This window comes from Nicotiana tabacum, chromosome 15 (assembly GCF_000715075.1).
Source record: "Nicotiana tabacum cultivar K326 chromosome 15, ASM71507v2, whole genome shotgun sequence".
Classification (NCBI taxonomy): Eukaryota; Viridiplantae; Streptophyta; class Magnoliopsida; order Solanales; family Solanaceae; genus Nicotiana; species Nicotiana tabacum.
The window spans coordinates 62,540,388-62,552,042 of record NC_134094.1 but is presented as its reverse complement, the minus strand read 5'-3'; the positions used below and the strand labels follow the sequence as shown (position 1 = coordinate 62,552,042).

Genomic DNA, 11,655 nt, shown 5'->3' with positions numbered 1-11,655 from the left:
AAATTAGAATTCTTTGTTTGAAATTTTTTTGGAGCCCAGACACGAGGTCTGAATATTAAGTATGAATCATAGTTCAAATATTTCTTAATCTATTTCGTGTTCTAAATATTAGAATAAATATCTGACGAAGTAGAACCATCTCTATCAAGATGACATACCCATTCTCTGTACTATCAATAGGATCAATTATAACAAGTCACACACTCATACTCCGGAAATACAGAAACAAAGAAATTCCACCATCGAACTAGCAAAAGAAAATAGAATGGACTAGAAATCGGAGCTCTAAATGATTCATTTTGGACTCAAAAGCAAGAACTTTGTGGTTCTTATAGATCTAATTCATTGAAATTCTATCCAATAAAACGGAAGAATTATAAATCTCCAAAATAATAGATAGAAATACCGCAAATAAGGCCATTGCGACACCCATCAAAGGAGTAGTTCCCCACCCAGGAGCTACTTTACCATATTTCGAATACAATGGTTTTAATAAATCTCCTACTGCAGTTCGTCTGGAAAGGACAGTTTCAATATTTCCCATACACAATCCTTTGTATAGACGTTGTGGCGGACGAATGCTAAGATGGAATAGGCCCGCTAATATACCCAATGTTCCTGCTGCAATATGATGAGAGGCTATTCCTCCTAGAACAAAAGGATCAAAACCTTCCACGCTCCACACTGGATTTACAGGTTGTACTTTTCCCATTAGTCCATAAGGGTCGGACACCCATATTCCGGGACCATACAAGCCTGTTATATAAAATGCACCAAAATCAAATCAAGCCACCCCTGAGAGAAATAAATGAATTCCAAAGATCTTTGGCAAATTCAAAGAGGGTTTTCCTGCACATTCATCACAAAATATTTCTAAATCCCAATACACCCAATGCCAGATAGCTGCCAAAAAGCATAAGCCAGAAAACACAATGTGTGCTCCAGCTACACCTTCGTAACTCCAAATACCTCGATTCGTTACAGTCCCCCCTGTGATGCTCCAACCGCCCTATGAATTGGTTATTCCTAAACGAATCATGAAGGGTATAACGAACATACCCTGTCTCCACATTGGATCAAGAACAGGATCAGAAGGATCAAAAATCGCTAATTCATATAGAGCCATCGAACCGGCCCAACCAGCAACCAGAGTTGTATGCATTATATGAACAGAAAGCAACCGACCAGGATCATTCAATACAATGGTATGAATACGATATCAAGGCAAACCCATGAAAATACCCCTTATATCAAAGATAAATAGACACTATATAACTTTATTGCATTGGAAGAGACTATACTATGACTATCCTATGGACCACTCTTGTTCAGTCGATTATTTCCGAACAAGGGTGTTCTATTCTGTTGGTAATAATGGAATAATTCTATTCGTAGGAACAAAGAGAAGCAGATTTATTCTATACTCGATAAGTACCAATACGCAATGGGGGAGTTGATCCCATTTTCTATGAGCGAATGTGTCCATACTTATTTATTATTAGAAAGACCTATTCATAATAATTTGAGTTTATTCATTATGTCTTTCTTTATGAATTTTTATAATCTATGGATAAAATAAATACGATAAAAACCAATATGAATATTATAACGACAATAAAAAAAATTGTTACGTTTCCACCTCAAAGTGAAATATAGTATTTAGTTCTTTCTTTCATTTAATGCCTATTGGTGTTCCAAAAGTTCCTTTCCGAAGTCCTGGAGAGGAAGATGCATCTTGGGTTGACGTATAGTGCGACTTGTCAGATATATTGGGTCATATGGTATTTTCCCGTTCTTTCCCCCAATCAAGATATCCCCGTTTCACCCAAGAAAGATAAATTTAATCATCAAAAAATTTGGAGCGTGAAGTGCAATTAGAATAATTCAACTTAGTGATATTTGTAACTTGTAAATACACTAGCCCTCCTGCTTATAAAATCCTGCTTATAAAATCTTGACCCTTTTAGTAAATACACTACGTTCAACTTAGTGACAATTTAGTTATATTCGTAAGATTCCTAAAGGTAATCATGTACGAGTCCTAACTTGTAGTATTATGTCCTAAAACTAATAGGATGACAAATGTCTAGAATTTCAGTTATGTCATTTTATTGTGAGTTATTATGCTTAATATTATAAGGTTATTTTTATAAACTAACATTATATTCATACTTTTATAATAATATAGATAGATATAGATAGATAGATACTAAATATATATAGATAGATAAATAATAAATAATAAATATAGATATAGATTTGTAAAAAATATGATAAAAGAAAATTTTATTTGACTATTCAAATAACAATATATTTATATTTTTTAAACAGAGAGAATAATTACTTGGCTAGAGTGACATATTATATAATTACGCCCAATTATGCGGCTTTCCAAACAAGCTTTAAAGATAAGACTTTTGGGTAGGATTGTGAGACGGTGTGATAGAGCCGCCTACGACCACACCAAGGAGGAAAAAGAAAAAAGAAAAAGAGAAAAAAGAAATAGAAGCCTTTTTTTCCGATGATTTTCATGTAAAAAGTCTTCTCTTCTTCTCTCCTCTTTCTCTTCGTCTCCCCCATTCTTCTCTTATGGCTTCAAAATAGCTCTAAATTTCCTCTAACCCTACTATTCTGAACCCCTTCTAAACGTGGATTTTACATACATATACATATAAGGCTTACACTTCGAAGAATTTGGATGAATCTAGGCGATTCTAAGTGGGATTTCCCTAGATCTGATTTTTGTTTTAGGTAAGTTCTTGGCTATATGGGTAGATTTTGTTTGGAATTTGCATGTGTGAATTTGGGAATATTTGATCTGTTTCTTCATATTCTTGTCTTATTAAGGTTTTTCTTGTATTCGGGTGTGTGTGAAATTTTTTGGTTGGTTATTGTTTTTCTCTTGTGAACCGTTTGTCTTTAAGTCTAATTTTTTCTGTCTTTGATAAGAATCTTGGGAAAATCAGGTTTGCTTATTTATTTATTTAATTATGGGAACAATGATTGTGTGTTTCGAAAATAATGATGATAATTTTATTTTTTCGTTGTGGATTAGAGTTTCTGCTAGTATAATTGAAATTGGTTTGTCTCGAAAAGCTGGTCTCAGCTTATATAATGTAAATTGACAGTTTCGAAGTGAGTATGAAAAAACGGGGCTTATATGATGGTTATTACAGCTTAAGCCTTTTGCCTTTTTTAACCAAAAATATAAATGACAATATTGTGGTTATTTTACAAGTTTGAAGTGATTTGGCCCCAAAAAAAAAGAAAAAGAAAAAGAGAAACTTGTTGGGCATAAATGTGATTTTTATACCTTAAATTGGACCCTTTTTTTTTCCGTACTCAAGACTGAATGTGGTATTGCAGCTATTTGTCAACTTAAAAAATGGTAATATTGTGGTTTTTGTATGCTCGTGTTGCAGTGTTATTTCATTTGAAGAACGCATTTGTCATATTGGAGTAAGGTTGTGAATATGATAGTCGCTTCACAATTTCACTCGTAGGATGCTGATTGATGGGTGTAAGGTTGCATCTCCTTTTTCTGTTTTAAATAATTACCTATTGATATCTTATTGAGATGTTATCCTGCAGATTAAATGTTTTGGTGTTGCTTTTGGAATCATTGGAGACGTTTGGTCTAATTGATGGATGATGACCATTCCAATGGATAGTGCTGTCGATCATTTGTCTCGCGAGCAAGTTCAGCGCCTCTACAACAAGGTTGCCTTATCATCTGATTGCTTTTCCATTTGAATTGAGTGTTTATATATGTAAAACAATCATGCATTCATTTGTGTTGCTTTACTTGTAAAGCTGCAAGTTGGACATCCTTGCATAAAGACGTGTTTGTTGTCTGTAAAGCTGCTAGCTATATCTGTCTAGTTTATCTTCTTGCATAAAAAGAGCAGCTGCATATTTACTTGTTTGGAGCTTGTAATTGACATTTTTTACTTAACATAATTTTTTTCCCCAAAAGAATGTTGAGTTGGAGAATAAACGTAGAAAAGCAGCACAAGCTAGAGTTCCTTCTGACCCAAGTGCATGGCAACAAATGCGAGAAAACTACGAAGCTATCATCCTTGAGGATAATGCCTTCTCAGAACAACATGAAATAGAGTATGCCTTGTGGCAGTTGCATTACAGGAGAATTGAGGAATTGCGCGCACACTTCAATGCTGCTGTAAATTCTAGTGTGTCAACCAATTCTCAGAATGGGAAAGTTCCCCGTCGTAGTGGACCTGATCGCGTCACAAAGATCAGAACACAGTTTAAAACTTTTCTTTCAGAAGCAACAGGCTTTTATCATGATTTGATGCTAAATATTAGGGCCAAGTATGGCCTGCCGCTGGGATTATTCTCTGATGATCAAGAAAATCAGATTCCTTCCTCTAAAGATGGTAACAAATCTGTGGAGGTGAAGAAAGGATTGATATCCTGCCATAGTTGTTTGATTTATCTTGGCGATCTTGCTCGGTACAAAGGCTTATATGGTGTGGGTGATTCCAAAGCTTGTGATTTTGCGGCTGCTTCGTGTTATTACCTGCAAGCTTCTTCACTTTGGCCTTCAAGTGGCAATCCTCATCACCAGGTATTTTCTGTGAGCAAATGGGGAATATCATTATTGAGTAACCTTCATATGAAACATTTTGTTTTTCTGACTGTTCTTATTGTGATGGCTTATTGCGTTTCCTCAGCTTGCAATACTGGCTTCCTATTCCAATGATGAGCTTGTGGCTATTTATCGCTATTTTCGCAGTCTTGCAGTAGAAAGCCCTTTTGCCACGGCAAGGGATAACTTGATCATTGCATTTGAGAAGGTAAACAGCCTATTGAGAAGATATTTCAAAATCTTGCTGGTAGTTCGGTTAAGATCCTTGACAGCTCTTTCTTTTTTTCTCCTGTATTTATGACGCCTCCCCCCCCCCCCCACACACACACACACACTCTTGTGTAATGTGGTCATTAGATAATTGATTTAGGAACCCCTCCGGTTCAAATTATATGACGCACTTTCCTTATTAGTCCATTCCAAAATAATGACATATTTCTACATTTGGAAATAATTTAACTTTAAACTTTCTCTTTTATCCATTTTACCCTTAGTACCCTTAGTGAGAAGCTTTTATAGCCACGCAAATTGAAAGCCCCACAAATGCATTTATCCTTAAGCTTTTAAAATCACAAGTTTCAAAAGTCTTTCTTTTTTGCTTAAACTCCGTGCTGAGTCAAACTACGTCACATAAATTGAAATGGAGGAAGTAGATTCTTTGTTTTTTATGTTGGAAAAGTTGCATCCTTATGTTGGTGGTGAGAATGTTTATGATTGACCAACTGGAGTTTGTTTCTTATGTAGGATCATGACTACTAGGTATTATTTAGTCTGGATTGAGATCTTTACTTTAGTTGTTGGCTTGGTACGTTCTTTTTTTTTGGGTATATAACCATGGTGTCAGGACGAGTGTGCATGCACCTCGACTAATTCCATGGGATACCTGTTGCCTCCTACCAGAACAAATGAGAAGAAAACACCTAGTGTTTCTGCTGGGATTTGAATATGAGACCTCATGGTTCTCATCCTTGGTGCCTTCTTGAGAAAATAGATGTTCGATGTTACCCATATGCGGATGCAGGAAAAGATTTAGTAGTGAGAGTTATTTAGAATGGCTTGAATTATGTCATATATCTCCTGCTTGTCTGTGTTAGAACTGCCGCAAATATCTTGTAGCAGCGTGGTATTTCTCGTGGTACATAACAATAAATGATTTTGGTAAAGCTAAGAATGTTGTACCGTAACCTGCTCTAATAGCGGACAATATTGACGATTTATGTAATAGCTAACCATAGACAGGTAATGAAGTTGGTTTGTGGCTTAGAGAATGTTTAATTGTATGCTATGTATGTAGAGTTGTACCGTACCCGTTTCTTGTGGCCTAGTAGACAGTGGAGTGCCACATGTTAGGTAGGGACTTTTGATTCCACTTCAAATAAAAAAGCTTGTAGTGTAGTGGCAAAAGTGGCTAAAAAATAGAAATGGGGCATTTTTTCATTATTTTCTTGAATGCCGTTAGTATTCCTGGCTCTACCACTGTTAGTAGAAATAGGAATCTGTTAAAATTTTGACATACATGCGTATCATTTTTGTAATTCCGAAAGAGATTGGGGAGGAATTTCAATTTTTTTTGTTTAGCGTGGTTTGGACATTGGCGGTTTCCAGAATATTTGCTATTTCGAGTGACCTTTACTGCAAGACTCAGTGATGTTACTCTTGTGTCGATGACCTTTAGTTTTATCTTTTGAATGGTAAGATTAACTCTATTACTTTGAACGCATGTTAACTATCAATGTGAATCACCGAGAACTTATGCAACCCAATAAATTGTGGATTTCTGTTGTTCCTCATGTAAATTTTATTTGTTTAATTAGATGTTATTGGTCCTTTGAAAAATTTGTGAACAGTGACATCTGTTATCATCTTTTGGCAGAACCGTCAGTGTTACTCTCAACTTGTGGGGGATACTAAAGCTTCCTCCACCAAGGCCGTACGTCCTCGTACAACTGGCAAAGGAAGAAGTAAAGGAGAAACGAGGCATCCACTGAAAGATGGTAGGGTTGAAGCAAGTTCAGTCCAGGAAAAAGGTTCTAGTATGTCTGACATCTTCAAAACCTTCAGCACAAGATTTGTTCGATTGAATGGTATTCTTTTCACTCGCACTAGGTATTTTCCTGTCCATGCTGTAATACAATTCTCTGATATTTGACTATAATATATCGTTAAGATATTATTGCTCTGTTTGCCTTAACCAGTTTGGAGACTTTTGGAGAAGTGCAATCGGTGGTTAAAAATGATCTGCTTGAGCTTCTCTCTTCTGGGACTGATGAGAAGTATAATTTTGGTTCTGACACTGCCGATTGTAAACTGGCTTTTGTAAGGCTCGTGGCCATCCTAATATTCACTGTTCATAACGTGAATAAGGAAAGCGAAAACCAGTCATATGCTGAGATTTTACAAAGATCGGTTCTTCTACAGAATGCATTCACTGCTGTGTTTGAGTTCATGGGTCATGTAGTTGAAAGATGTGTCCAGTTAAATGATCCCACAACAAGCTTCCTTTTGCCAGGGGTTTTGGTGTTTGTAGAATGGTTAGCGAGCCGTCAAGATGTTGCACTTGGCAACGAACCAGAAGAGAAGCAAACCAGGGCTAGATCATTTTTCTGGAAGAACTACATTGCTTTCTTTAATAAGCTTTTGTCTAGTGGGTTTAAGTTTGTTGCTTATGACAAGGATGATGCGTGCTTCTTCAATATGAGCAGGTATGATGAAGGAGAGAGCGATAATCGTCTTGCATTACCCGAGGATTTTGAGCTGAGAGGATTTATACCTTTTCTTCCGGCACAACTTATCCTTGATTTTTCAAGGAAACATTCTTTTGGTGGTGATGGTGGCATCAAAGAGAAGAAATCACGTCTCCAGGAGGATAATAGCAGCAGGAAAGGCTCTTGCTAATGTGGTCCGTGTTGGAGAAGAGGGAATATATTTTGACGGTAGAGCAAAGAAATTCATCCTTGGCATTGAGCCTCAAGTATCTGATGATTATGCGCTTAATTGCTCCATGGAAGTTACCAAATTGAGTGGTATTGAGTTGGAGAATTCAGCTGCAGGGCAGTTAACTGTAGGAGCTCTGCAGCCAAAGCAACAATTGTATGTGGAAGGTGAGGAAGAAGATGAGGTAATTGTTTTTAAGCCATCGGTGGTAGAAAAGCATGTGAATGGAAGCGCTTCAAACATGATGACCTCAGAAGGTCATGTTTCTGGTGTTAGTGCTGCCAGTGTTCCTCCTGCGGTTAGCGTGGCCTCTGTTGGTCTAGGAAAAGAAATGGGTCCATTTTCAGCTGCACTTGATGGATTGATCATGCAGAGTGCATTACATGCTAGTGCAAGGCCACCCTCAAGTATTGCCAATAACAGTGGCCAATATATGCAGCCCATTCAACCAAGTGCTTTATTGTGGTCCGTTGAACGAGCTGCTGTTATGAATGGATTTGGCAGCTTGAACATGATAAGAAATGGTCCAGCTATAATATCTGAGTTGCAAGATCAAGTATTTCCACCTATGCCATATTCTGTCCCTTTTCCCCAGTCTTTCAATTTTGGCATGACAAATAATATTCCTGTGCATATCCCAGATGCTGCCATACCATCTAACTTCAGTTCACTTTCATCCTCAGTAGTTGGTATTCATAGCATGTCAATTAAGTCCCCATCAGTCATGTCAACAGGCATAAGGAAAAATCCAGTTAGCAGACCTAATAGGCATCTGGGTCCGCCTCCAGGCTTTGGTTCTGTTCCTTCGAAAGTCCTGGAGGAGTCTTCTTCAGCAATGACCATAAAGAATGAACATACTACTCTTCCTCCTATGGATGACTTTAGCTGGCTGGCTGGATATCAGTTGCCTTCATCACATCAGAGCATTGGTTTCAATAACTCCATTAATCATTCAACACAAAACTACCACTCAATGAGCAAGAGTAGTAGCTCCGTTGGGATGGTGAGCTTTCCTTTCCCTGGGAAACAGGTAAACTCTCTGCATGTGCAATCAGGGAACCGGAGAGGTTGGGAGGACTATCAGATATCTGAACAATTAAAACTGTACCAGGAGCAACCTCAGCAACTCCAGAGTGGAAACCAACAGTCTGTTGAACTGCCTCAGCGGCATGAAGGACAGTCTCTGTGGGAAGGCCGTTTTTTTGTGTGATATGGATACAGGAGATTAGATGGTAAAATGATATTTTTCTGTACCTTAACAGAGAATTATTTGAACACATTCTCTATGACTGCTTTTATCTTTCCGAGCCCTGCATTTTATCTTTCTTACAGTTGGCTGCTCAAGCTTTTCCAGGTTGTTAACAATTACCGTGGCGATGTCCAGCGGCCTGTTGCTATGACGTTCAACCATCGTATTTGCAGTGTGGCCAAGGTTAATTAAGTTTTCTCGCAGCATGGATGGTCTTGGAGTGTTGCGGGCACTTGCTGTTGAGCAGGTATTCGTGCTCTCTCTTCCTCCCTTACTCTCCCCTCCCTTCCTCCCTCCTTCTCCCATTCTCTTGGATCTCTACTGTTGCATTTGAGTCCACACGATTAGTTAATATGTTGGACACACTTTTAACATTTTTTGATAATTCATTAATGAGGGGATGGCTTTTATTTTCTCGGTAGTCCGCTGAGAAAGTTCCCCTCATTTTTATTTTTCTTCCTAGCATGGGAGGAAAACCCCGAAGAATTTACATAGAGAAGAATAGAATGACTTCCAATGTAAGAACAAATTCAAGCTCTTGATGGCTCTTTCATTACCCTGATATTTTCTATGAGCGAGCTTAATAACTATTATGTGCTTTTGCTGGTTGGGTCTGGAAAGTATTTGGGGACACTGGTGTTTTTCTTTCTTTTTTTTTTTTTTTTTACGTTTGTTGGGGCTGGGGTTAACTTGGGGCTGGAATCTGAGTACTATTATGCTTTTCTTATTTGAAGGAAAATGAGTGCCTGAATAACTATGATATTTTCATTCTTCAGCTATTGAATTCCAATTTAAAACTTCCCACACTTTGGGTGTGTTTGGTATGAAGGAAAATATTTTCTAGAAAATGTTTTCAATTTTCACATATTTGGTTGGCTTAAATGTTTTGGTGAACATTTTCCTCATGGACTCTAACAACATTTTCCTTAAATTGGAGGAAAATGACTTCCCCACCAAGAAGAGTAAAATATTTTTCAAATCTCTTTTTCAACCTTCCCCATCCTATTTCTCACCCCCACCCCACCCCTCTACCACCCCCCACCCCTCACTCTCCCACTCCTACCCCTAACCCCTACCCTGCCACCCTTTCACCCCACCCACACTCCATTTCCATCACCCACCCCCAAAACCCCCAGTGCCACCCCCACCCATCCAACTCACCCACGCACCCCCTCCACCCCACCCTAGCCCCTAGACCCCGACCTTCCACCTTTTCTCGCTCGTACACATTTCTTCTCCTATAATGTTTTCCTAAATTATATATTTTTTAAAAAATATTTTCTGCCACCTAACTAAACACCAGAGAGTAAGTAAGAAAATGTTTTCCTTCATACCAAACACACCCTTTCTTTCCTGTTATCAACTTGAGGTTATTAAGGTTAATTCCCTGGTTATGCATCGACATAGTTTACCCTTTCTTAAAAATTCTCACTTAGGAGAGTAAGGTGAGAGGACCCCCACTTTCCACCGAGCTTCGAAGACAAAAATAATGGATTTCTCAGTTATCCAAGCAATATATTTATAAAAAATAACTCACTTTTTTGGGTGTATACCAGCTTGTGCCTAGCTCTTCAGACTCGACATGTCAGACCGAGGTCAGTAGGTGCAGGGTTTGGGAGCTTTGGAAGTAAGAACCTTGCCTGTTTGGATGGTGCACGGTTGGTATGTCAGATTTTGGTGGATTGCTGGTTGGTGTCAATGAGAGAGAAGCTAGTCTACCTATCTGATCGGAGATTTCTCTTACAAAGTTCTGCTACATGCGATGATGATGAGCAGTTTCCAAATATTAAATGTGTAAGTAAGTGGATATCATGGCAGCAGTTAACATGTCTTCCTGAAAATTCTTCAATGGGATTTTGCATGAGATCATGGAGTAGTAGTAGTTATCAGGGGGTAACTATGGATGTTGTATGGAAATAAGTATGTGATTATGCATGCATATGGTTATCTCAACTTTTGATTTGTTTCAATGTCAACTAGTGGCAATATCCTGTCATGTATGTTATTTGAATTTGTTATGCTGCTTGTGATCCAGTTACAAATTGTTGTTGGATAATTAGTGTTCGGTCATCTGTATCTTGGTATGGCATTTTCCCAAGCTGAGAATGCCCAAACCTTTTGTTTCGCTAGGCACCCTGTTGTCTTTGTTTCCGGTATGTGCATCATGCCTTTTCGTTCTTCAATGTTTTAAGTGTCGTATTCTGGCCTTGATTTTGCCAGTAGCAAGCATTGGTTCTCTGTTATGATGCTGTAAATATCTCCAGTGCTATCCAAGTTGGGGGCCAACAGTCAGCAAGATTAACTAGTATAGTCTGTTATGATTCAGTTACAGATTGTTGTTGGATAATTAGTGTTTGGTCATCTGTATCTTGGTATGGCATTTTCCCAAGCTGAGAGAATGCCCAAACCTTTTGTTTCGCTAGGCACCCTGTTGTCTTTGTTTCTGGTATGTGCATCATGCCTTTTCGTTCTTCAATGTTGTGTCGTATTCTGGCCTTGATTTTGCCAGTAGCAAACATTGGCTCTGTTATGATGCTGTAAATATCTCCAGTGCTATCCAAGTTCGGGGCCAACAGTCAGCAAGATTAACTAGTATAGTCTTATCCGGTCAAAGGAAAATCCTTTTCGCTTGAATTCTCTTTGTATTATATATTTGCAGTTTTACTAAAATTGATTACAGAAGCGCAAAATGAACAAATAATTTTGTGCCCAAAAGTTATGCTTTTTAGTGTTAAAAGGCAGGGTAACATTGTTTCTTCCCCTGCGTTATGTGAACGCCTGGGACTCTATTTTGAAACTATTAACTTGTCAACAATCGCAAAAAAAAAATCTTGGGAGTCGTCGTTTCTTGCTTATTTGTCAT

At 38.1% G+C, this 11,655-nt stretch overlaps 1 protein-coding gene across 1 annotated transcript; it reads left to right on the top strand.

Moving 5' to 3' along the window:
* Positions 1-2,393: 2,393 nt before the first annotated feature.
* On the top strand, positions 2,394-10,845 carry LOC107814392 (nonsense-mediated mRNA decay factor SMG7). Its single transcript, XM_016639805.2, is given in 11 exon segments — positions 2,394-2,751; positions 3,423-3,520; positions 3,592-3,720; positions 3,977-4,588; positions 4,695-4,817; positions 6,483-6,715; positions 6,805-7,468; positions 7,470-8,573; positions 8,655-8,775; positions 8,898-9,039; positions 10,349-10,845. Coding segments are annotated over 7 exon segments (2,907 nt in total). The 5' UTR covers positions 2,394-2,751; positions 3,423-3,520; positions 3,592-3,648; the 3' UTR covers positions 8,754-8,775; positions 8,898-9,039; positions 10,349-10,845.
* The last annotated feature ends 810 nt before the right edge of the window (positions 10,846-11,655 follow it).